Source organism: Mirounga angustirostris, unplaced genomic scaffold (assembly GCF_029215605.1).
Source record: "Mirounga angustirostris isolate CCGP_5_RB_7025 unplaced genomic scaffold, mMirAng1.0.hap1 SCAF_5, whole genome shotgun sequence".
Taxonomy (NCBI): domain Eukaryota; kingdom Metazoa; phylum Chordata; class Mammalia; order Carnivora; family Phocidae; genus Mirounga; species Mirounga angustirostris.
This window is the reverse complement of record NW_026991713.1, coordinates 142,305,581-142,329,712: the sequence shown is the minus strand read 5'-3', so window position 1 is coordinate 142,329,712 and position 24,132 is coordinate 142,305,581. Positions and strand designations below refer to the sequence as shown.

General features: G+C 51.8%; 1 protein-coding gene across 9 annotated transcripts in view; it reads right to left on the bottom strand.

Annotated features, from left to right (window-relative positions):
- Window positions 1–24,132, bottom strand: part of LOC123844405 (clusterin-associated protein 1) — an 85,829-nt gene that overhangs the window by 46,719 nt on the left and 14,978 nt on the right. For 2 of the 9 annotated variants that reach the window (XR_010411800.1, XR_010411798.1), the window contains exons 2-7: window positions 9,883–9,998; window positions 6,612–6,741; window positions 5,121–5,217; window positions 3,641–3,875; window positions 2,240–2,587; window positions 82–1,491 (exon numbers count right to left, since the gene is read on the bottom strand). Coding sequence is in view for 2 of the 9 variants with exons in the window: in XM_064592447.1 (XP_064448517.1) it covers window positions 2,240–2,524; window positions 5,121–5,217; window positions 6,612–6,741; window positions 9,883–9,992 (622 nt within the window). In the remaining 7 variants the exon portion in view is untranslated. Of the gene's footprint in view, window positions 1–81; window positions 1,492–2,239; window positions 2,588–3,640; window positions 3,876–5,120; window positions 5,218–6,611; window positions 6,756–9,882; window positions 10,093–24,132 lie in introns of those variants that run through there. The other 7 variants (XR_010411799.1, XR_010411797.1, XR_010411803.1 and 4 more) reach the window with 5 other exon arrangements.

The following is a 24,132-nucleotide window of genomic DNA, read 5'->3' as shown; positions in this document are numbered from 1 at the left end:
TGAGCTGCCCTCAGCCACCAGGGCTGAGTCCACTGGGGTAGAGCCCAAAGCGTGGCGGGCCGGCACTGGAAAGACACGATGTGACCAATTAAAGTCTGTTTATTTGTAATGAGACAAACATTACAATCTGTTCAACGCTGGGCTGGACACTGCAGTGATTGAGGGCAGGGAGGGAGGGGCAGGGCGAGGCCTCTGAGCTCAATTATGAATGTCCAAGGCAAAACCTTCCAGAAGACTCTTCCTTACCCCTCGGGGCAGAAATAAAAATCACACAATCACCGTTGATTCAGATGAGAGAGAACATCAGGCTGGGCCTCAGCATGACGCCAAGGTCAGTGCAGAGGTGGGGACAGGTCAGCGAGACCCAGACCTCTCCCCGAGAGGCACCACCAGTCAGGAGGCGGTCGAAGGAGGAAAAGTGCTCCTCCGGCCGAGGGCTTGCCCTCCTCTTGGGAACACCTTTCTCCCACTCCGAGGGTGGAGGCGGCCCCAGGCTGGGCAGTTCTGAGGGAGGGAAGCATGGCAGTCACTCCGGCCCCCTGCCCAGTTGCTTCCCCTTCTCCTCCTGCCCTCAGGCTGGTGCGCCGTGGCCATGGCTCCGAGACACTGCAGCAACACCGGGCATGACTCTGCCGCCCAGCCCTCTACTCCGGAGGGCAGGGCAGACAGCAAGCAGCTTTGGGGAACGGGGGTGAGGGTGACGCCAGAAGCGAGTGATGCTCGCACGCACACTTCCTGGCACTGACGGCCTCTCCTGTCTCTGCCCCTGGGGACTCAGGGGCCGCACAGCACGTGACAGCCCCCCACCCCAAAGGTGGGGCCCCACTCCATCGAGAGCACTCTCAGCTTCCTCCTGTCTGCATCTTGGAGCTGCAGCTCATGGACTTGGGGAGGTGGGGAGGGAACCCCCGGGAACTTCACTGGCACCCGTCCTCAGTCCAGCTCCTGGGGGCAGCTCAGCTGAGCCAACCTCTGCCATCTGATGGGCAGTTCCATTCTCCCCAGGACAGCAGGAAGCCCTCAGCAGGAAGCCACTGGAAGACTGGACCTCCCATGTCAGGGTCTAAGTCCCAGAGCTCTGTGCTGGGGTGAAAAGCCTCCAGGCTCTGCCCACCACGCGACAGCCCCTCACAGAGAGGTAGGGGCTTCTCACACCCCAGGATTCTGTGGGCTGGTTTTGGATAAGGATCTGGCATTCCCTTTATTTCACCCCCTCATTGTTCTGAGGCTCCTCTGTCTTTAGGGTGAGGTCTGTCCATAACACTTGGGTTCCTCCCTTCCAGCAAAAGTTCATTACGGCTTTGGAGGAAGGAGCTAGAAGGAATGGGCAGTGGAGGGGAAGGGGGCAGAGGAAGAAACAGACCACAGTGAATCCCGCCACACCCCAGCCGGCCAGTGGGGCTGGTACACGCTCCTGGAGGCGGGACCAGGGTGCAGGCAGAGGCGGCGGTTTCCGGAGGTTACCAGAAAAGGAAGGAGGGCTGGAAGAGCCTGCGGGAAAGAAGGGAGCAGGGATGAAGGTTCCCAGGAGATGTCCTGCGCTAGCCTGCACAACCTAGCCTGGAGCACAAGCCCTCCAGGCCCAGAGTCCCTCCCAGTCCCTGCACAAATCAAGGCACAGATGGGGGGATTCCAGCCCAGATGGTCATGGAGTGCCGCTGTGTGAGTGACCCCCACCGCCAAACTGCTTTGGGCTATGTCCGTGCACCAGGGGGTGGGCCTTGAGGTCCCCATGACCCCTTGTGGCGTGGAAGTCTGAGATCAGCCCCCTGTGGCACACACGGCACTCACAAGTGGCCGCATCTGAGCAGAGCTCTGGTCTACCAGGCACCTGCCCCAAGCTGCTGCTGTTTCAGCGGACCTGGAAGCTCGGCCATGACGCAGCAGCATCAGAAGCCCCTCAGGAAGGCAGCTGAGTGGCTGGGGCCGGGGCTTGATCTTTTGGTACCTTCTCCATTTCTGAACCATGTGAATGCATCCTTTTTTAACATGCAGTTCAGGAAGTGAAGAGACAGAAGTCTGGCCAAGTGCTCAAGGACTCTGTTTTCCTTCCTGAAGTTTCTGAAAGTCAGTCAGGCTACCTCAGCTCTTGGTACTATTTCCCAACACCCTGGTGCAGCAAGTACCCATTCAGGCCCTTCTGTTTTTATGGCTGAGTGTGCCACGGGCTTCATTACTTGGTACCATCATCCCGCTGGGCTCTGCTCCCCTCTTCCCCACACCACCTGCTCCAGCGTACCTGTCAGACCAGGTGTGCCCTGCGACGCTCTGCTCCAAGCCCACATAGCACCGGGCCTGCAGCTGCGGCAGGCCGACAGGCCAGGCAAGGGGCGACCAGCAACTTCGCAGACAACAGAAGTCAGATGGCCAGGAAGGCGGGTTCTACAGGGTGCCAAAGGGTGGGGCTTGATGGCGGCTGGCCGGCTGGTGTCACATGGTCCGGCTATACTCAATGCCACCCTTGGTGGAGATGCCGGACCACGGCAGGAAGCTGCAGAGCAGGCTGTGGGCCTGGCGGTAGATCCTGTGCGGGATGGAGCAGGGGCTCAGGTTTGCTAGCGCGGAGCCCAGGTGCTGAATGTAGTCCGTGGGGCATCGTTAAGGAAGACTCTGACTCTGACTCGCTTCGCCTGCCCACATACCCCTGGATGGCACGGTCAGCAGGGGCCCACATGGTCATCTGCAGGGCTGCGTGCACATGTCACACCATTTCTGAAAGAGCCCCAAAGCCTGCCAAGCCTCCGTGGAGCGCTGGAAAGCCTTGTTAGCGGGAGGGACCTCCGCTGTGCAAAATAATCAAGGGTGGCACGCGGTACAAAAGGACCTTCTGGGCGAGGCCTCAGGCACAAGGACACCTGGACCAAAGCTGATGGACAGGGACTGGGGACCAGGGCGACCGGTCTGCTGGAAGAGCAAGCATTCCCAGGTCACTCCCATACTCGGTCATTAGAATGGCAGGGCCCCGTCCCTGGGACAAGGTGGGGGGGGGTCCCATCTTCACAGGGACTGGGAGGCCTGCAGGGTTTGGGGCCAGGCTTCTGCCTCCTGTTTACTCCCGTGACATGGCTAAATCCTAGCCTCACTCAGTTCACTCCTAGCTCGCTCACTCTCAGTGTCTGGGGCCACACCCTCTATCAGGAAGTCTCCTGGCCTCCCTTCTTCCTGTTCCAGCCCAGAGAGGGTTAAAGAGGGAGCAGGGGAGGGACACAGCTCTGGTGCCTCAGGAAAGGGAGGTCTGAACCCAAGCACTCCCAAAGGCAAGCAATTCTTTTCATCCCGCTGGTGTGTCTTCTCCCCAGGCGGCACAAGGCCCTCTGAGGGCAGGGGACCCATCTGTTGGGTTCACAGTGTCTCTCCTGCGCACCTCGAACAGGAGGCTCTCAATCGGTATTTGTTGGACAGGTGGATTGTTGGCCAAGAGGGTTAAAACCCACACCTCATGCCAGTGAAGTCTGAGGAACACTGAGTACAACCAGATCTACCCACAACACCATCTGGTCAGGAAAAACATGTCCCGTGGGCTTGGCCTCATGAATCATGTGAAGGCAACGCGGCTCCATCTGGCACATGGGCCATGACCCTACGAGTCACCCTTGTGGCTGGGAAGCCACATCCCTCACCCCTGAGAAGTAAAGGATATAGGATTGTCCAGGGAGGGTGGCCGCCGTTGATGTAGAGGACATAGGTGAAGCCATCTTTGAGGACCCCTCGGATGGAGTAGTAATAGGGGAGATAGTGATGTTGCTTAAAGTCTCTGTTTTCGTAGAAGTTTATTGCTGTGTTGTTGGTGGTGAGGACGTGCAGATAGATGGCTTTGCAGTGGTCCTGGGAGGTGGTTGATATGTGATCCTTTAAACTCTCAAGTAAAAGGGAACCTGCAGGAGAAGGGGCGACAGTCACACGGCAGGACAGACAGGCAGGGAGCATGAAGCAGACAAGGAAGTGACCTTGCCAGACATCTCTACAGATCTCCCTGCCATTGTATCAAAGATGGAACTCCCATAACCACCCTGTCAGAGCCCCTAAAATCCCATGGTCAGATGGGGCTCATCTGCTGCACACCATCGGGCATCTGGAACCACAGACGGGGGCCAGGTACTTCCCTGGCAGGGGCTGGGCCAGGGGTGGAGACTCACTAACCTTTCCCACAACAGAAAGAGCAAATGTGAGCTCAGGAAAAGGTAGGACAGACAGGCCTGGGTCACTCAGGAAGACTGCTGCCTGCTGGCTGTGTGGCAGAGTGGAGGGACTTGGAGATAGGCCTGGGGCACAGCTCCCTGCGTGCAACGGGCATCTGATAAATGGCAGCTGGGACTGTTTTTCTTTTTCTTTTAAATTTTATTTATTTGGGCACCTGGGTGGCTCAGTCGTTAAGCGTCTGCCTTCGGCTCAGGTCATGATCCCAGGTCCTGGGATCGAACCCTGCATCAGGCTCCCTGCTCGGTGGGAGGCCTGCTTCTCCCTCTCCCACTCCCCCTGCTTGTGTTCCCGCTCTCGCTGTCTCTGTCTCTGTCAAATAAATAAATAAAATCTTTAAAAAAAAATTATTTATTTATTTGTCAGAGAAAGAGAGAGAGAGAGAGACAGAGAGAGCACAAGCAGGGGGAGTGGCAGGCAGAGGGAGAAGTAGGCTTCCCGCAGAGCAGGGAGCCTGATGCGGGACTCGATCCCAGGACCCTGGGGATCATGACCTGAGCTGAAGGCAGACACTTAACCGACTGAGCCACCCAGGCATCCCTGGGACTGTTTTTCAATTATGTTTTCTATTATTAATCAAGAACACCTTGTGACCAAACATAAGCCATGTGTGCGGCGGCAGGTGTGGTGAGAGGTGCCCATTCCCTGACCAGGACATCTGGGAGCGTTATGAATCTGATCAAGTCAGATTTGGGAATGAGGCCACTGCCTAGAGACCTGACGATGGGTGCAAAGAGCACAGGCGGACGGCCAACAGAGTGGAGGTGGGGCAGGGAGAGCTGCTAGGAGGGGCGGGAGGCTGAACGTCCCCGCAGGCCAGGGGAACGAGGGACACTTAGGGGCTGGTCATCAGCACGTGGGAAATGACCGGACATGGTGGCTGGAGCACATGTGCCAAACCCCACAAGCTCAGCGCCCCTTACCGATGCCGTGCTTCCTGAACTCCTTCACTACTCCCAGACTTAGAATGTACGCAACCTGCGTGTCAACAGAGAAGTTGGAGGCTAGAATATCTCCGTCCTGAAGGAAAAGTCAGACATAAAGGCATGTTAACGGTTGAGGCTCCTGGTACCACCGCAGGGCACATCCCACCCACGGACTCCCTGACCACAACACATGGGGTGGGGCTGGGGCGGGAGGGGACAGAGCAAAGGATAATGGAGAGTCAGTCCCACAGACACCCACACCCACACGGAAACGACAGGGTGCAGGTCCTTGTGGCACAAATGGCTAAACTAAGGACACACACAGAATGTCGCTCCTCTTGTCAGAATGTCACTCCTCTTGGGGCTGTGTGGTGGACCTGACAAGGGTCGAAGGCAGAGCAGTAACGGGGAAGCGACTGTGCCACATGGACACGTACTGGACACCCAGGACGAGACAAAGTTTGAAAAGGTTTGCCTCAAGGATCCTACGCTGCCCCCAGGTGGTCTCTGAGCAAAGGAAGTGGGGGCCTGAGCGGCCTCACCGCCCTGTGCTGCCCACACCAGGCAGAGCTCTGCCCCACGCCGCCCTGTGCCTGCCGTGCGGTTCTGGAGATGGGAGTTCCGGCCTGGGGGGGCTCCCAAATCTGACCACCATGCGAGATGAAGTGGAAGAAAAAACCTCAGCAGGAAGCTGGGACAGAAAGTCACTCTTAAAAGAAACTACCTTCGCCAGAATCTAATTACGGGCAAAATGGGGTATACTTGAGCGGGTCGGGTCTTTCAAAGGGCGATGTTCTTCTTGTACTTTTAAAGAAATAACCTGAAGCTGAGCAGATAGAACCTGCTGCCAGTTGTGAGTGGGTTTTTTCCTGTCCTTGGAGTAAACACCCACATGATAAACACTACTCAGTCGCGAAGATGACCAAAATTACTGGGCAGAATCTTGACCCAAGACAACCACACGGAACAATGTGTCTGTGGCCGTGACCTCTCATTTTATTTTATACTCAGAGCAGAGCTTGCTGATGTAGGGCCACAGACTCTTAGGAGCTCCAACATAGATCTCGGAGAGGTCTGTGAAGCTGGATGAAAAGAAATTGTATCTCCATCTTCACTAACCCCTAACTGGAACCTAGCGTGTCCTTCAACCAACCACAGCACCATTAGTAGTTTCTACAAATCACTGATCTTCCCAGAGCCCTTGACAACTTTGGGGGTTCTCAGTATCATTTACACTCCTCCCTACTTTGTGTTTTGGGGTTTTTTAACTCCTCCCTACTTTAAAATGACAGCCTGCAGCTAGGTCTCTTGTTCAATTTGTCTAACTGTATCACCTACACCCAGAAAGAAACCAACTGGGTATGAGTCTCATAATCGGTCTGGGCTGCAAGGAGAAAGGGCCACAGAGCAGGCAGCGTGATTTGGCTGCAAGCCCCCGCAGGCCTGTGCAGCGACAGGGACCACCAACTCCTTGCCACACATACTTACTTCCTTGTGTATCTTGGTCCTACTTTTTATTTCAGCTACTATCATTCCCACGATGGCACCCCTGTAGGTTGCGGCGAGGGAAAAGAACTTCTTGTTGGAGGTGATATCACGATACCATGAGTCTGGGTACCTGAGGAGAACAAACTGAGGTGAACCCCCAAAGGTCAAGCTCAACTAATGTGGGGCTTCACAGTGGAACCACACCCTGCCCACTGTTCCACGGCTGATAAGGAGTCTGTCCACCACTCAGCCTACACCAAAGGGTCTTCTCAAAGCAGTAATCTGTCTAGATGGGACTGGGAATTTCTTAAAAATGTGTGGGGTTTTTTAAGGTTTATTTATTTATTTTGGGGGGGAGGGGCAGAGGGAGAGGGAGAAACTCAAGCAGACTCCGAGTGCGAAGCCCATCGCAGGGCTTGATCTCACGACCCAGAGATCATGACCTGAGCCAAAACCAAGAGTCGGACACTTCACTGACTGAGCCACCTAGGAGCCCCTAGACGGGACTGGGAATTTCGTTTTTTTTTTATACAAAATTTTTTTTAAAAGATTTTATTTATTTGCAGAGAGAGAGACAGCCAGAGAGGGAACACAAGCAGGGGGAGTGGGAGAGGGAAAAGCAGGCTTCCTGCAGAGCAGGGAGCCTGATGCAGGGCTCAATCCCCAGGACCCTGGGATCATGACCTGAGCCGAAGGCAGACACTTAACGACTGAGCCACCCAGGTGCCCCGGGACTGGGAATTTCTGATGGGAAAAATAATTTTACTATCATTTTTTGAGAGATGAGAGAAAAAAAAATCTCTGATGACATTCTCTTGACGAGAGCAGGAAGTAGAGGGACAGCTGGATAGCTGGATGAGTCAAGACTGATGGCCCTTGATAGCCCATAGACCTGGGTGATTTCCAAGAATTCTGTGAGTCCTTCTGAAGACTGGGGGTGTGGGGAGAGCCAAGTTCACAGCTGAGTGGCATTTGAGTTCACTGCACCTCCCTGGGCAGAGATGGGGACAAGGCTTCGAGGGCAGGGTGTGGCTAGGGTTGCTAGGGGCTATTCACCAAGACCCCTCACTCAGGGGAGCAGGAAGAGAACATTTAGTGCAAAGCCCCTGGACAGTAACGAAAGGCAGACTCACCACAGCCAGGAGACATGGTCAGGAGGGCAGGGGCACTCGGGGCCTAGGGGCGTGTGGGCTTGTTTTTTAGCTTGGGGTAGACGTAATAGGTTAGCCTGAGATGCCTTGTTGAGACCAAGAGCTGGGGGAGGGCACCATACCCTCTCGGTGACGTAGCAGACAGGTCCTCTACTCGGCTCTGCTCCACAGCGGCCACTGACCACTCACCAGAAGGTTCTACAGGGCCTGAGTATCACCTGCACTCCCTCCCTGGTCCTCCTCACACTACCCCAGAGGGTCAGCTGGCATGGCAGCCACGACACGGAGCTGCCACCACACAGCCCATGGGACTGCAGTTCATTCCACCACCTTTGGAACCTGAGGCCTCGGCGTAGGAAGCTGTGACGAGAGGCAGGCAGGCCGGGCGCCTCAGGAGGCAGAGGCTACGGCCCCGCGGGACTCTACCGGGTGCAGGCGCCTCAACTGGGTCTTATCCGAGCACATACTGGGCACATACGGGCCCCTCTATGGCCCGTAAAGCCGCCACTGGCCCACATCCCTAGGATCCCACCAGAGCCGTGAGGCTCGCCTGTCTCCTCCCTCCCGGCCTGCAACAGATTAAACCACCAGTCTGAGGTCAGGACTCATAGAAATACGAGGCTTGGCAGTATCTAGTTCATTTTTACAAGTTTTTTTTTTTAAATAATAAATTCTTGTGATGAGAACTCAGGATTTACTATATGAACAGCTTCCTACATATAACATATACAGCAGTGTTCACTGTAGTTGGCATGTTGTTCATTACACCCCAGTACTTCTTTATCTTATAACTGCCAGTTTGTAAAATAAAAAGCCTGCATCTGGGGCACCTGGGTGGCTCAGTCATTAGGCGTCTGCCTTCGGGTCAGGTCATGGTCCCAGGGTCCTGGGATCGAGCCCCGCATCGGGTTCCCTGCTTGGCGGGAAGCCTGCTTCTCCCTCTCCCACTCCCCCTGCTTGTGTTCCCTCTCTCACTGTGTCTCTCTCTGTCAAATAAACAAATAAAATCTTTAAAAAAAAAAAAAAAAGCCAGCATCTATTTTTCCCACTACAAAAGCTGTATGTGCCTATTACGGAAGCAAAACAGACAAAATTCTAACTGCTAATAATCTGCCCACCTCAAACTACTAAAAACACCCTGCTACATGGAATATAACCTCATAAGCTTTTATCTTGTACATGTTTTTATTTATTTATTTATTTAAAGATTTTATTTATTTTTTGACAAAGAGAGAGACAGCGAGAGAGGGAACACAAGCACGGGGAGTGGGAGAGGGAGAAGCAGGCTTCCTGCGGAGCAAGGAGCCTGATGCGGGGCTCAATCCCAGGACCCTGGGATCATGACCTGAGCCGAAGGCAGACGCTTAACGGCTGAGCCACCCAGGCGCCCCTCTTGTACATGTTTTTAAATAAAAGCAGGATTGAGGGGCGCCTGGGTGGCTCAGTAGATTAGGCGGCTGCCTTTGGCTTGGGTCTTGTTGCAAGGGTCCTGGGATCAGGCCCCGCATCGGGCTCCCTGCTCAGTGGGGAGCCTGCTTCTCCCTCTCCCTCTGCTTGTGCTCTCCTGCTGTCAAGTAAATAAATAAAATCTTAAAAATAAGTAAATAAATAAATAAAAGCAGGCCTGGGATACACACTGTTTTCTAGTCTACTTTTCCCATTTATTATCTCATTAAAAAAAATCCTTATCAACAAATACACCTCTTCAACAGATTTCTATCCCCCTGGCTGAATAACAAGCCTTTGCAGGCACATACCCCAATGTATGGAACCAAGTCCTCACTGTTAAGATACTTAAGCTGCTTCTCAATTTTCTGAATTATCAATAGCACTGCACTGAACATCTTTTCAACTAAAGACTCTCAGGAAAGGCCTTCTGGGGAACTCTCTGCACGAGGGATGCGGTGAGGTGGAAAGAGGCTGATGGTAGCCAAGGCCCGAGGCCTCGGGTCCAACAGTAGGCAAGGTGACCCTGGGCCACCACGGCACCTCCAGGCCACGCTGGCTGTCACAGCAAGTCTTCTGGCTCCAGCACCGGCACTTACGTGTGTCCCACCCCCCCAGCCTCGCCTCCCACCCCGCCGAGCTGCAGCTGGGACAGTGGGTGCTGCTCAACTTACTCGATGGGGAACCAGTCGCCGCACAAATGCTTCACGGTGTCTATGTCATCGTGGCAGAGGAGGCGTAGGCTGACCTCGCTGAGGGCGCTGGACGGCACCACCTCTGTCATTCACACCTGCAGGGAGGGAGGCGGCGTCAGGAGGGCAGCCGCTCCCCCTCACCAGCCCACCGGGCACTGTCACCGCACGCTACCTCCTCCTCATGCTAACCTGTGAGGCAGGCAAGACAGGGAAGCTAGTATGGTCCCCCATGGACGGACGTCTCCTCAGTACCCGCATCAAGTGTGTCTGTCTCTCACAACAGCCCCAAGGCACAGGTGGCAGTCGCCCCCACACTGCAGACGAGGAAATGGGGTGCCCCGCCCCAGCCCGGCTCCTCCCCGGCTGGTCTCGCATCTCACTCCCGATGCTGTTTCTCTGTGTTTCTCTGCCGCTGCAGAGAGCACCGCCCCCACTCTGCCCCACATCCCGATGTCTCCCGACCTGGGTCCCCCCTGGGGCAGCCTGGGGGGGGGCCACGGTTGGGCTGGATTTCAGCAGAAGTGGCGCTAGCTGGCTAGGCTGCTCCTCCTCCCCCAGCCAGCGGACAAAGACTCATGGGCAGGAAGAGAGACTATGAGACACGCCAAAGTTCAAATCAAGGGTCATGAGTTTTTAATAACTTTTATATTTAAAAATATATTATTTATTTATTTATTTTATAAAAGATCCTGCATTCTTATTTTTCTTTCAGCAATCTCCACGCCCAACGTGCGGCTTGAACTCATGACCCTGAGATTGAGAGCGGGGCGGGCGCCCTGCTAACAACTCTTCTACATCAGGAGAGTATGTTCAGTCCAGGCTGCTGGAGCAGCCTCTTTGTTTTAGTTGAAGGAAGGCAGGTGGAAAGGCTGGGCTCCCACAAAGCACCTGCACCCCCAGGATTTACTGACTACGAGAAAGCGGAACCTGCCAACCCAGGTCCAGCAGCCCGGCCAGCCCAGCCTCTAACCGCGATGTGAAATACGCTAATCACCCAGGGTTCCACCTAAAATGCTGGGCGCGGACCCAATCAAGCCTCCAGGCCTAAAGGCACACAGGCTTCAGTTCAAGGGCACCATGATGCCCACCAAACACGGAAGGAGGGGCATTCTACAGGACAACTGGCCTGGTTTCTTCAAAAGATCAAGGTCAAGAAAAAAAAAGAAAAAAAGTAAACTAAAAGAGGCGAGGAGATCTACTACCGATTGTGATGTGTAAACCCCCAATGGGAAAAAGAACAAGTCAAAATAACCTTCTGGGGAAATGTAAACACAGGCTAGACAGCAGATGATGTTACGAAGCTGTTACTGATGGTACTGGACAAGGAAGTGTGTAATTATGTAGGAAGTCTTGGGAGTGAGGCATTGTGAGGTCTGAAACTAAATGTTTCAAGACAATACAACTACTTAGGAAGCAAACATGACAAAATGCTATTCACCACTGGATCCAGGTGGCAGATAAGACACAATACAGGAACTTACTGCCCACACATTCAACTTCTCTGCATGTTCGAACTTTTTCATAACAAATGTTGGGGGTGACAGGACCCCAGAGAGGCTGGTCATCACCTACTGACCTGAGCTTAATCCAGAAACCAGTTCTGTGAGTGTGCACCGAGATTATCCCGGCGACACCCAAAGGTCTTGGGGACCCGGATGTTCAGCCCTGACCACTCAGCCAGCCCAAGTAAGTGCCTGTGACAATCCTTCAAGGTCACCTGCTCGGACTGCCCTGGCATCGTTAGTGCCTTGTTCCCATGAAACTTCAGGTGTCTCCGGGAGGGTCCCTGGGAAGGTCATGTCCTAATGTGCCAGCTGCCAGGGGCTGAAATCCACCTCGAGGCTTGACCACTGGGATGGCGAGGCAGATGCTCAGCCTCTAAGCCCTGGGCGCAACCCCAGAAGGCTCTACTCAGCAAGAAGGGTTCCTGTGAGGGCCGCTCGTGGGCTGGCAGCCCCCTAGGACCACGTGGGCTGAGCAGTCAGGAGGTGGGCAGGAGGAGGTGGACGTACTGCAGGAGCTCTGTGGCCACACTGGGTTCTGTCTTTCCAGCACATGCCAAACTCCCAGTGGCGGGGACCATGTCACCTTGACACGTCCCTCTGCACAGCACTGGCTCAACAGCTGAAATGAGCAGGGACCCGCTTTCTCCTCCTCCCTCCATGTTTTCAGCCAAGTGCCTGCGCACTGCCTATGTGGGGTCTGCAAGGTGGGGACCCCTCCCGTGGCCTGCCCCACAGCGTAAGGTGCCCTCCCCCGGGGCTCTGAGGGGGACAGAATGGGGTGCTCATCATGACAAGGGTTTGTTCCTGCTTGAGGACTGGTGGGCCCCCATGGGTCCAGGGTCAGGCAGCAGCTGAGGTACCAACTCGACCTTACGAAGGAGCCCTGCTAGAGACCTATCACTTAGAAGGGGACAGAGCTGGTCTCTGGATACGAGATCTTGATGGAACCCCTGAAAGCTAAGCTGACCTAGACAAAAGCCTCTTTCTGGGCAGGGCAGAGACAGCCAGCTGTGCTGACAAAACAAGGGACACAGCCATCACAAAAGTTAAAGTGAGAGGCCTGCTGGGATAGGGTAGGCCCCAGCTGCTGGGCTATATTTAAGTTCTTAGTTCCAAATACAAAACAAAACTGAAACACCAACCAAACAACAGAAACTACCCTCAATCTAGGCAAATCTGATCTTCCCATGTTGCTTGGTGTTTCTTCTTTCTTGGGATGCAACTTCAAAAACAAGACCCCGTCCAGCCTGATCTCTGGGTCAACAACAGCTCCACTATTTGGTTCCTGAACAGTGGGGCCGTTCCAGGGCTCAGCACCCCCACCTATGGCCGCCCACTCCAGCCCACGTCCTTGTTGGTATCCAGGATGCGGCCTGTGGCCCAGAACGTGCTGGTGTGACCTTAGGGACCTCATGCCTCTCAAGTGGCCAGCCACCTCTTGGGACATGGGATTGGTCAACCAAAAAATGGCAAGTCCTGAGTTTTATGAGTCATCTCTGTCCAAAATATATCCTAGCAGTCACTGGATAGGATGTGGTTCCCCAGTTAGCCCGAGCCAAGGGCTGTTTTGTCCCACAGAATATGAGTGTACGGGTTAGAGGGGTTCGCCCACCAAGAGCAGGATGGACCCTGGCACTTCACATTCAGGTACAAAGTACTGCTCCCCTGGAGGTTTCTGCACAACACCCAAAGGGAGGGTAACCCTGCCTTCTTCCACAAAAGGGATGGAATCAGACACTGAGCCTGGTCTTGTATCTGGCTCACCCTTCGTTAGCCAGGCTCTGAGTCCCCTCTAAAATAGAGAGGGTCAGGCCCAACAGGACAGTGCTGAGGCTGGAATGAGCTGCTGATGGCAAAGGGCTAGGAACTGAAGAAGAACTGCCCATTAATGTGGGCTGTTGGTGCCCACCAACTGGTGACCAGCATGGTCTGGCTAGTCCAGGGACTAGGCCTTTAACAGTGATGTCCTTGGCCTTTAATAGTGATGTCCTGGGGCGCTTGTGTGGCTCAGTCGTTAAGCATCTGCCTTCGGCTCAGGTCATGGTCCCAGGGTCCTGGGATTGAGCCCCGCATCGGGCTCCCTATTTGGCGGGAAGCCTGCTTCTCCCTCTCCCACTCCCCCTGCTTATGTTCCCTCTCTTGCTGTGTCTACATCAAATAAATAAATAAAATCTTAAAAAACAAACAAACAGTGATGTCCTAAGTAGTTTTACTCCGATTCCTAACTTAGGTGGTTTTCAGCTGCTGGTTCAGTGTGAGAGGCACCAAACCAGTTCCGGCTCACCTAAACTGGAAGGAGGCTCTGCCCCACAATCCCCTTAGCTGGGTTCTGAATCCACACACAGTTTACCTCTGACACTTTATTTTTTTATTTTATTTTTTAAAAGATTTTATTTATTTGAGAGAGAGCGAGTGCACAAGCAGGGGGAGGGGAAGAGGGAGAGGGAGAAGCAGACTCCCTGTTGAGCAGGGAGCCCTACACAGGACTTGATCCCAGGACCCTGAGATCATGACCTGAGTCAAAGGGAGACACTTAACTGACCAAGCTACTCACGCACCCCCCCACCCTTTTTAAAAAAGATTTTATTTATTTATTTGAGAGAGAGATACCTCTGATACTTTAAAATAAACAGCTCTCTGGCACAACACATGCACAAAAGCAACAACCAAAGGTTTCATTAATCTTGTAAGATATGAGAACAGCATTGTGGTTGTGCAGAAAATGTCCATACTCTTTAGAGATGTACACTGGATATGTAGAAGCAAAATGACATCATATCCTGTAACTTAATTTAGCTGGAGCAAAAGTGCCTAAATGTTAATAATTGTTGAATTGGATGATAGGTATGCCAAATAGGTGTTTGAAAATGTTCCTGGGGCACCAGGGTGGCTCAGTCGGTTAAGCGTCTGCCTTCGGCTCAGGTCATGATTCCAGGGTCCTGGGATCGAGTCCCACATCGGGCTCCCTGCTCAGCGGGGAGTCTGCTTCTCCCTCTGCCCCTCCCCCCTCTTGTGCACTCTCTCTCAAATAAATAAAACCTTAAAAAAATAAAGTGCATTTCTCAAAAAAAGAAAAGAAAATGCTCCCAATTAAAAACCAACCAACCAACCCCAACCAAACTTTTCCACGGAGGCCGAGTTTCGGGTACAGATGGCAGGTTGGCCAGGTGGCTGACTTCAATGTCTCTGGTGGCCTGCAGCCCGAGCTCCAGAAAGCAGCGCCACACGCTGCAGCAGCCACGGCCCCCTCTGCACACCTGCTCACTGGATGAGTGAGTTCTCGGCAAACCATGGCTGGTTCGCTGATCTGCATTCTGGATCCCAGGTGGGTTAGGCGCCTGGTTCAGAGGGTTATGGGTTCAGGGAATACTGCTCAGGACCCAAGCTAACCAAATCTCAAACTCCACTGATGTTTTAAGGAGCGACAGGACACAGGACACTGTTTTGGGAGCTGGCCTGCTGCCCAAGATGCTAAATATCAACCACAGGGCCAATTTAGGGCAATGCCTCCCCACTTCAGGGCCAAGAAAACTGGGACATGCACGAAGTCCCTGCCAAAACCTGGAGCCTCTGGGTCAAAGTCAACAACCCCACATCATCCAAGGCCAAGCCCTGTCCCTCAGTGCAGTCTTTCCAGAGAAGGCTCCGGGGACAAGCCCCCCCCTCCCTTGCAACAATCTTCAGGGAAAATCCTAGTGGACAAGCCCAAACACATCACCACCTGCCAATCCAGGTGGCCAAACAGGATGATCTATGAAAATCCTCCTCAGCACCCCAGCAAGGACACACTCCCGCTTCTGAATTGAGCAGGGCGGGGGAGTGGGAGTCCACAATTGACTGTCAATGGATGAACAAATCAATAAACTGCAGGGGACATTTAAACCTACACCTGCTACAACGCGGATGAATGCTGAAAACGTGACGTTGAGTGAAAGAAGTCAGACGCAAAAGGCCATATGTCTTATGATTCTAGTTACATGAAATGTCTAGAACAGGCAAATCCAGAGAGACAGTAAGCGAGTGGTTGCTGGAGGCTGGCTGGATCTGGCGGGGGGGGTTGGCTATGCGTGTGAGATTTCTTTTGGGAGCAGTAAAAATGTCCTGAAACTCAATGTGGTAATGGACACACAGCTGTGTAAATACACTAAAAATGCTGAATGGTACACTCTGTACGGGTGATTTGTATAGCATGTGGATTATATCTCAATAAAGCTGTTAAAAACAAAACAAAACAAAACAAAACAAATCCTGACTGAATGTTTCTTTGGTGAACAAATGGATGAAAAAAATTATTTCTGAAGACAGTCACAGTAGATTCCAGAAAGAATCAGAAGCTTTGTAGCCTGCAAATTAACTGTAGGGACCCAGGCTGGTGCCCATGGGGGGCTGGCCTGGACCCTGCCACCTGGCGTGTGGGGGGGTGTACATGCATGCATGTGCATCTTTGCCACCCCCAAAAGGGCCGGGGTGGGGTGGGGGACCCCTGGGAAGACAAGGCTGAAGATCAGGGAGCTTGGCAAAAAACACAGACTCAGAGAAGAGGAAGAACCACCAGCCCACTAAGGCCCACCTGGTAGCTTACTCCAGATTTGGGCCAATTTTAATTATTTCATACTCAAAGGAAAAAATCTGTCGCTGTGTAAGAAGTGATCAGAGGAACTTACCGAGTCTTAGCCAAGAATGTCTGTGCGGTCTATGAGTTTTCACAGGGGAGGCAACTTAAAATGCCTTTGAGAAAGGAAAGATCACAGTCAGACTCCACCCAGCCCCAGCCGAGAAATCAACGCGAACCACAATCACCAGATGAATCTGAAATCAACTTTCGGCTCCAATGTTTGACCTGTGCCAGGAAACTCCATGTCCTCCTCTTTCCAGGAACAGCTCTCTAGACTGTTCATCTGCTGCGAGGCAGGCTCGAGCCAGCCCGAGAAACGGGGTGCCACGACTGCCTGCCCTCGCTGCTCTCTGCAGAGCTCCAGGTGTTTCACTGGCTGTGCCCCACGGTGCTCCTGGTCAACAGCAAATGTGCTCTGAGCTCCCGCGGAAAGGAGGTGCAGGACAGGACACCAACAGCGTGCTCTCAGCAGACCCTCCAGCACAGGGGACAGAAGGAGTACAAGCACCCAGCAACATCAGCCAGCAGTCAGGGTCTGGACAGTCTCCGACCTTGGGCATCTGAGGAGCCCGGGAGCAAGGGCTGGGGGTGGGGCACTTCCTGAGGGGACGGAATGTCTCTCTGTAGATGGTGGTGGTGGTTACACACACACACACACACACACACACACACACACACACAGATTAAAACTCACTGGATGCGTTTGTCATATGTATACTAAACTTCAATACAGTTGGTTTTAAAAGTTTTTTAAAAACCCTCTACGTTAAGCCTGATAGCAAAGGGAGAGATCTATAATAAATGAGCATCTCATTCCAGGGATTTATAAATTTTTCCTTAGTATCCCTGAGACAAGGCTCTTGACCAAAGGGACAGGATTTGTTCCCTGTTTGACTTTCAAGACAAACACTGGGCTCCAAGATGCACAGCTATTTGCGGATTCTCACATCCCTATTAAAAGTACTTCCATGTTTTCAAAAGCCTTGATTTTAAAAATAGAAACAAGTCACTTTTAACTAAGGGAGAAATGCAGCATTTATAGTGCCGAGTCTGTTCCAGCCCAGCTGTCAGCGGGCAGAGAAAGGACAGGAAGGCAGGGAAAGGGAGAGCCTGGTGTGTGGGTCCCATAGGAAACACCAGCGTTGGAGGCCCAGTTTACAGAGAGGGTGGCAGGGCACATGAGATGCTGGTGTGGCAAGTGGCCGGTTCACAGACAGGAAGCAGGCCAGGAGACCCACCTCTGGCACCTGTAGGAATCCCCACTTACCCATCGAGAACCTTCCACCATGTGCCAGTCTCCTATTGCTATGGGCTACTCTTAGGGCTTAAGGGACAAGGATCCTGATGATTCACTAGAGAACAGGGGCCAGAGGGTGAAGCCAGAGCACAGCCGCCCCACCTCACCCCCCTCTGGCCTCCTTTCTGAGCCCTCGGGTGCTGGCACTGAAGCCTCAGCACACAAGCCACCTTTCGGGACATTTCCCTACAAAGACACCGACACATCTACACTACAACAGTAGGGGCACGTTGTACAGGGAACCCCAAATTCGTTTAGGCTTTGAAGTTAAAACATGAAGCTGCAAAGGTTCAGGCTTCTATGAGAATTCTTGCCAGGGTTTCCTGGGTCTGCATCCTGCCCTTTGCCTCCGGGGGGGGGGGGGGGCGGGGTGGTTGAGTGAAGCAATTCAGGGGGACAGAAACCAGATTCTCCAAGATCCAAATGAAGGGCCTGCCTGCTCACCTGCTCTACCCTTTCTCCTTCCCCGACCTCATCCTCAGGAGGCTGTCTGCAAACCTTGTCTTCTTTCTGTGCTAAAATGACCCCCTGGTCCCTGTACGAAGGCCACTTTTCCCTGAGGACTCCCAGGTGGCAGGAAGGGGTGATGTCTGGACACCTGGGCACTGCCTCCACATGCTCAGCCAGAGGGACAGAGTGAAGTGGTGGAAAAGCCACCAAGACATCCCCAACATCCACAGGAACACCTTCATCTCCCTTCCACTGGCAAGTGCTGGGGATTCAGAATCTGGGGGCTGAAAATGGAATCATTCCACTTCCTGGAGGGGTCTCCCGGCACTGTCATGAGGCCCACAGGGCACTCCACTCCCATCCCAAGTAAGGAGGCTGGAACAACCCTATTCTTGGACACCCCTCCCCTTGTGCCCTGACACCCACAGTCCTGTGGGACACAGGTCCCACAGTCCTTCTTCAAAGGCACTACTTCTTGGTCTCACACAAGCCACGTTCAACTTTTAAAAACCACCCCATCCTCTTAATGTCTTAGGAGTTGCTCTGGCCTCTCCCCTTGCCCTCATCAGACATCCGGTATTCAGGCCAGCCATGGCCACACTGCACCCTCTATCACTAATAGAACCTTCCCTTCCTTTTCTTCTTTCACTCCCATTGGTTCAAAGGGTCCTTTCTCCTTGCCGAGGTTAGCCACCCTCCACTTAGGCTCTGGGTGCTATGTCCTCCATGTGGTGTCAGACCCTGCAAGGATGCTGGGGTCACTGTGACCACTGAGACATCTGTCCTATAGGCGCTTCTGCTTCTCTGTAGCTGAGAAGATAAAAGGAGATGGCCTTTTCCAAAGGGCCACCCCAATTGCTGGCCCAGCTCCACGTCTCCTCCTGTGCACATAGCCACTCCTCTGAGTACTGTGTATCCCCGTCTTGGACAGGCCTTCCCGCCACCTGCTTCCCTTCCACACAACTACCTGCACTGCCCCACGTGCCGCCACCTTCCTGCTTTATCCCGTGCCCATCGTCGGCCCAGCTTCTGCTCCAGCACACCCACAACAAGGCACCAACAGCTTCCCCTCCCTGGAAGCCAGCAGCCTCCCTCAGGACTCTCCTCCCCAAACCCTCTCAAGCTCACAACTGAGTCCATCCCTTTCTCAAAACCTCAGCTCCCGGGCGCCTGGGTGGCTCAGTTGGTTAAGCGACTGCCTTCGGCTCAGGTCATGATCCTGGAGTCCCGGGATCAGTCCCGCATCGAGCTCCCTGCTCGGCGGGGAGTCTGCTTCTCCCTCTGACCCTCCCCCCTCTCATGTGCTCTCTCTCATTCTCTCTCTCTCAAATAAATAAATAAAATCTTTAAAAAAAAAAAAAAAACAACCTCAGCTCCCTTCACCCATGATGAAGTCTTTCCCCAAACTCCAGGCTTCTTCTCAGGTGAGGCTCAAGGGAAGATTAGCACACACTCGCCCTCGGCCCAAGAACTAGACGCAGGGCTCTCAGGAACGTGCAATTCTGCAGACACCAGTTGATCGGCTTGAAAAATCCAACAGTAATGAGCTCTAAGCTCTTGCCTTTAGGATGGATGGGGGACAAAAGGAAAACTAAGCTAGGGATGGATACAGGAGCCTGCCTTTCACAGCAGTAAAATGGGCTACAGGGCTCCCAGGAGACCGAGGGACACAGTGAGCACTCTTCACATGGGCAGCTGCTTGGGGCGGGGACCAAGCGTCTCCACAGCAGCCTGGGCTCCTTCTAAAACCTCAGTGTAGAAGCAACATGAATAATGTACAAGATGACAAGAAACAAGCACCCGACACTCTGGCTCCAAACAGCCTTCCTCTTAAAACCCACCTCATCATGCTCTGAGGGGAGCCTGTAATTCTCACAGACAATTCTCTTCAAACGCGAATTGATGATATTAGAGGATTGCATTTGCATTCGTAGGACATTCTAAAACTGGCTAAAAGAATCAAAAGTGACAGAAATCGGAAAGCAGATGCAGTGGGGGACACTGAGAAGAGGCAGAAGGCAACTTGCTGGGGCGATGGTGATATGCTGTGTCTCCTTCAATGGTCATCAAACATATGGCTCTGCTTCAGATCTGAGCAGTTGACTGCAGAGTAAACACTAGTCAGGTGCCAAGTTCTCTGCCAGGGGCTGGCGAACTTGGGGTACCTGCACTTGACAGTGGGCCCTCCTTCAGATTCTCGAGGGTGAGAAGGCAAAGACAAAGACCTCCGTGCAGTACAAGGAGGACATCTTGCATTCTGGAGCTCTGCTCTTAAGCTTTACATTGTGCAAGATGACATAGATCTAATTTTGTTTTAAATTTATTTCTCTATTTTGTTTTACTGCACATCCAAGGTACAATGACCAGATGTGGAGGGCATATATTGAGACCACTGTGCACACGTGCCACCTGCAAACCTCGGATCCTCCTTGGGAAGGCATCTGCACTAACACTGGTCAACACAGTCGTAGAGAATCCTCTGGTTGTTCTCAGGACCTTCGTCACAGCGTTGGGGCCGGCGAATTTCCACACAGACAGGGGACTGGACTGTGGGCAGGCAGCCGAAGGGCTCTCTGCCTTTTGTGGCCTTAGCTGGCCACTGTCAGAACCGGAGAAGGAAAGCCCATGTCTGGGGTGAGACAAGGACAAAGAGGAAGATTGGATAATATGAGCTAGGAGAAAAAGGGGACACGGGAACCGGGGGCCAGAAATGTGGAGCCGCGAGCAGGCACCATGGTCCCCCTGCCGGAATGTTCCAGACGTGTCTCATCTTCCCAGAATAGAACACGAGGGTGCAGATGAGCCCCCACTGCTAGCTCACATGCTGGCGCTGAAAGACACAGAGCGCAAGGGTGTCAGGGCCACAGGGGCGTGGGCTGGTCGGGCCTGAGGATGGCTTGGAGAAGAAGCATGTTTGCCCCTCGGCTTTTTAAGCTGGGATCTTGGTAGGAGGCCACCTGACAAGATGCACCCAGAATAGAGCTCCAAGTTCAGATCCACTGAGTGGTCAACTAGTTTGGTTTACCAACAAAACTACCTGTAAACAGCCAAATTTTTAGGGGGTGGGAATAAAAACGTATGTAATAATCTGCAGTCCTGACTATCAGCCGAGACTGAACCCTGTCTAGCGCTCAAACTCAGCCAGGAGTGTGTGTTCTCCCACAGAGAACTCTGGCGGCTGCGACCAGCCCTCAGCACTACTGCGGGCAGAAGGTGACAGGGACCAGGCAGCTGCTCACTTTGAAAGGAAAAAGTACAGCAATAGGGGAGTTGGGTTTCAGAGACTCCGCCCCCTCCCCCACCCCCCCTGCTGCCCCCAGCAGGCCAGGCCTCCCGGCCTTTCTTCTAGGTTTCCATCTCAGTGAGGTTTTGTTGTTTGACGGGTTTTTAATCTCCGTTTCTCTGGCTTTGCGTTTAAGATCCTTCGGAATCAAAGAGATGTTAATTATGAAAGTGGGTCAAATTTGGTATAAATTAACACTTGATCATGAGGTTAACTTATTATTATTTTTTTAAAGATTTTATTTATTTATTTGAGAGAGAGAGAAAATGAGAGACAGAGAGCACGAGAGGGAAGAGGGCAGAGGGGGAAGCAGACCCCCCGCTGAGCAGGGAGCCCCATGTGGGACTCGATCCCGGGACTCCAGGATCATGACCTGAGCCGAGGGCAGTCGCTTAACCAACTGAGCCACCCAGGCGCCCTAACTTATTATTTTTAAAAAGTAATTCAACCTCCTGTCAGCATTTGCCTCTGGAATTACACAGATGTCTGTGTTCACCACTCCTTTCTGTATTATTTATTTATTTTTTTAAAAATGAGCTTGAGTTGTTTTCGTTTTCAGAAGAAAAGAAAAGACTTTCAGGTGGTATGAGAAAATTATGAATACATTTTTATGAAAATTATCTCATGGGCTGTTTTTAATTAGCAACAACTTGGAAGTTTTACAGTGTCTCTTCAAATTATAAGTAGAATGATTACCCATTTGCCCCCAAACAGTCTCTCATAGTGCTTTCAAATCCCAGACCCCTGGAATAGCATGGCATTTTGTGCACGGGTACCAGAAATAAATGTTCTAAACACAGATTCAAAGTTGTAATGAAGCAAAAGGACGTAGTTGTGGATAAGGACGATAAACAGACTTGTAAACATATTGTAAAGGGCTCCTGTGTAATTATTAAACAACACTTTAAGTGGCTTTACAAAAGCCAATTTAAAATATTTACAAGTTTTAGATGACCATTTTTAAAAAGGTTTAAAAAAAACATTCCCAGTGCTCCTGTGGCTCAGTCCAAAGAGCATGCGATTCTTTTTTTTTAAATTTTTTTGTTTTTTATTTTTTAATTTTTTAAAAGATTTTATTTATTTATTTGACAGAGAGAGATAGCAACAGCAGGAACACAAGCAGGGGGAGTGAGAGAGGGAGAAGCAGGCTTCCCGCCAAGCAGGGAGCCCGATGCGGGGCTCGATCCCAGGACCCTGGGATCATGACCTGAGCGGAAGGCAGATGCTTAACGACTGAGCCACCCAGGCGCCCCAGAGCATGCGATTCTTAATCTCTGGGTCGTCAGTCTGAGCCCCATGTGGGGTGTAGAGATTACTTAAAATTAAATTAAATTAAAATAAGATAAAAACATTTCCCTCTTCTTGAAGGAGGGAAATGCTCTTGCAAACTTTTTTGTTTTACTATGAACACATGTTCACAGTAAAGTCAGTCACATGCAATATAAAGCAAAACTAAGATTCCCCTATTCAAAAAAAAAAAAAAAAGATTCCCCTATTCACCCCATCCCCAGTAAAATGACTGTTAATGTTGCTGGTGTTTCCTACGAGAAAATGATTTTTGGGGGGCACCTGGGTGGCTCAGTCAGTTAAGCGTCTGCCCTCGGCTCAGGTCATGATCCCAGGGTCCTGGGAACCAGCAAGCGTTGGGCTCCCTGCCCAGCAGGGAGCCTGCTTCTCCTTCTCCCTCTGCCCCTCCACCCCTGCTCATGCTCTCTCTCGCTCAGCTCCCTCTCAGCTCTCTCTCTCTCAAATAAATAAAATCTTAATGATTTGTTGTTGTTTTTAAATAGGAGAGGGCTTGGTTGGTAAGGGGCTGAAGGGTCTTTGGGGTGGTGGGTATAGAGGTACTCTCATCCCATGACCATTTGTCAAGCAGTGTACTTTTTTTCTGTTGGCACACTTCAATGAAGTTGTTAAAAATGGATGGCCAGAGGAGAAACAAAGTAATCTGAAACTAAGAATAGAAAGAGTAGCAACTCTCTGAACCAGCAAGCCCTTCTGCAGAGTTTAAAGAGAGAAGGAGTGGTTTGAAAAAGAAACAAAATTGAAGCAAGTACTCAGCAGCACTCCCATGAACACTACAGAAAAGGTGTAAATATTGTGTCAACATTTTCCAGATAAGAATTCTTTTTAGGGGGCGCCTGGGTGGCTCAGTTGGTTAAGCGACTGCCTTCGGCTCAGGTCATGATCCTGAAGTCCCGGGATCGAGTCCTGCATCAGGCTCTCTGCTCGGCAGGGAGTCTGCTTCTCCCTCTGACGCTCCTCCCTCTCATGCTCTCTGTCTCTCATTCTCTCTTTCAAATAAATAAATAAAATCTTTAAAAAAAAAAAAAAAGAATTCTTTTTAGTACCTAAGGGACAATTACCCACAGGCTGTTTTATACAATGAAACTGCTTTCTTTTCGGTCATTTTCAACATGGGCTCAAATTTCAATACTTCACTGCCCAAATAGATCATATTTCAGGAATTCAGGAAATAAAAAAAGAGGAAAGCAATCTGATTTTTAACAACAGTAACTATTCAAGAAATAGAACTGGAAGGATTTTTTTTTAATGCGGTTTATTAAAGATGACAAAATATGTTTCTCTGGTGTTCCTATGGAAGCAAACTGAACAGAGACTTTCTCAGACAGCTGTTCTGTGTCCCCTTCCACAAGCACCTCCTCTTTGCTTCTTTACGACTATCAATCTGTCTTTAGGTTTATTTCTTGCATCAGTAGACAAAATGCCATGCTATTCCAAGGCCATGGAGTAAAAGTTGGCACTAAGAGTCCATTTAGGGGCAAAATGGGTAATCATTCTTACAATTTGAAGAGACATTTAAAAATCTCTACACTGTCACATTCATAGGTACTTTCGCCCCCTTCCTGCCACACAGGCCCTACCTGAGCAGGAAGTTGATCTCAGGTGAAGAGATGGGGAGTCTGAGATGTAGACAGGACAAACAAAGGACCAGCCCTCATGGGCTGTTACTCCTCTACCTGACCATCTAGCTCAGCTCAGTGCTGTGACCACCGACTGTCGCATGCATGCGGGCCTCCGCAGTGGGGCACTCAGGCTCCAGGGAACACTGGTTCAA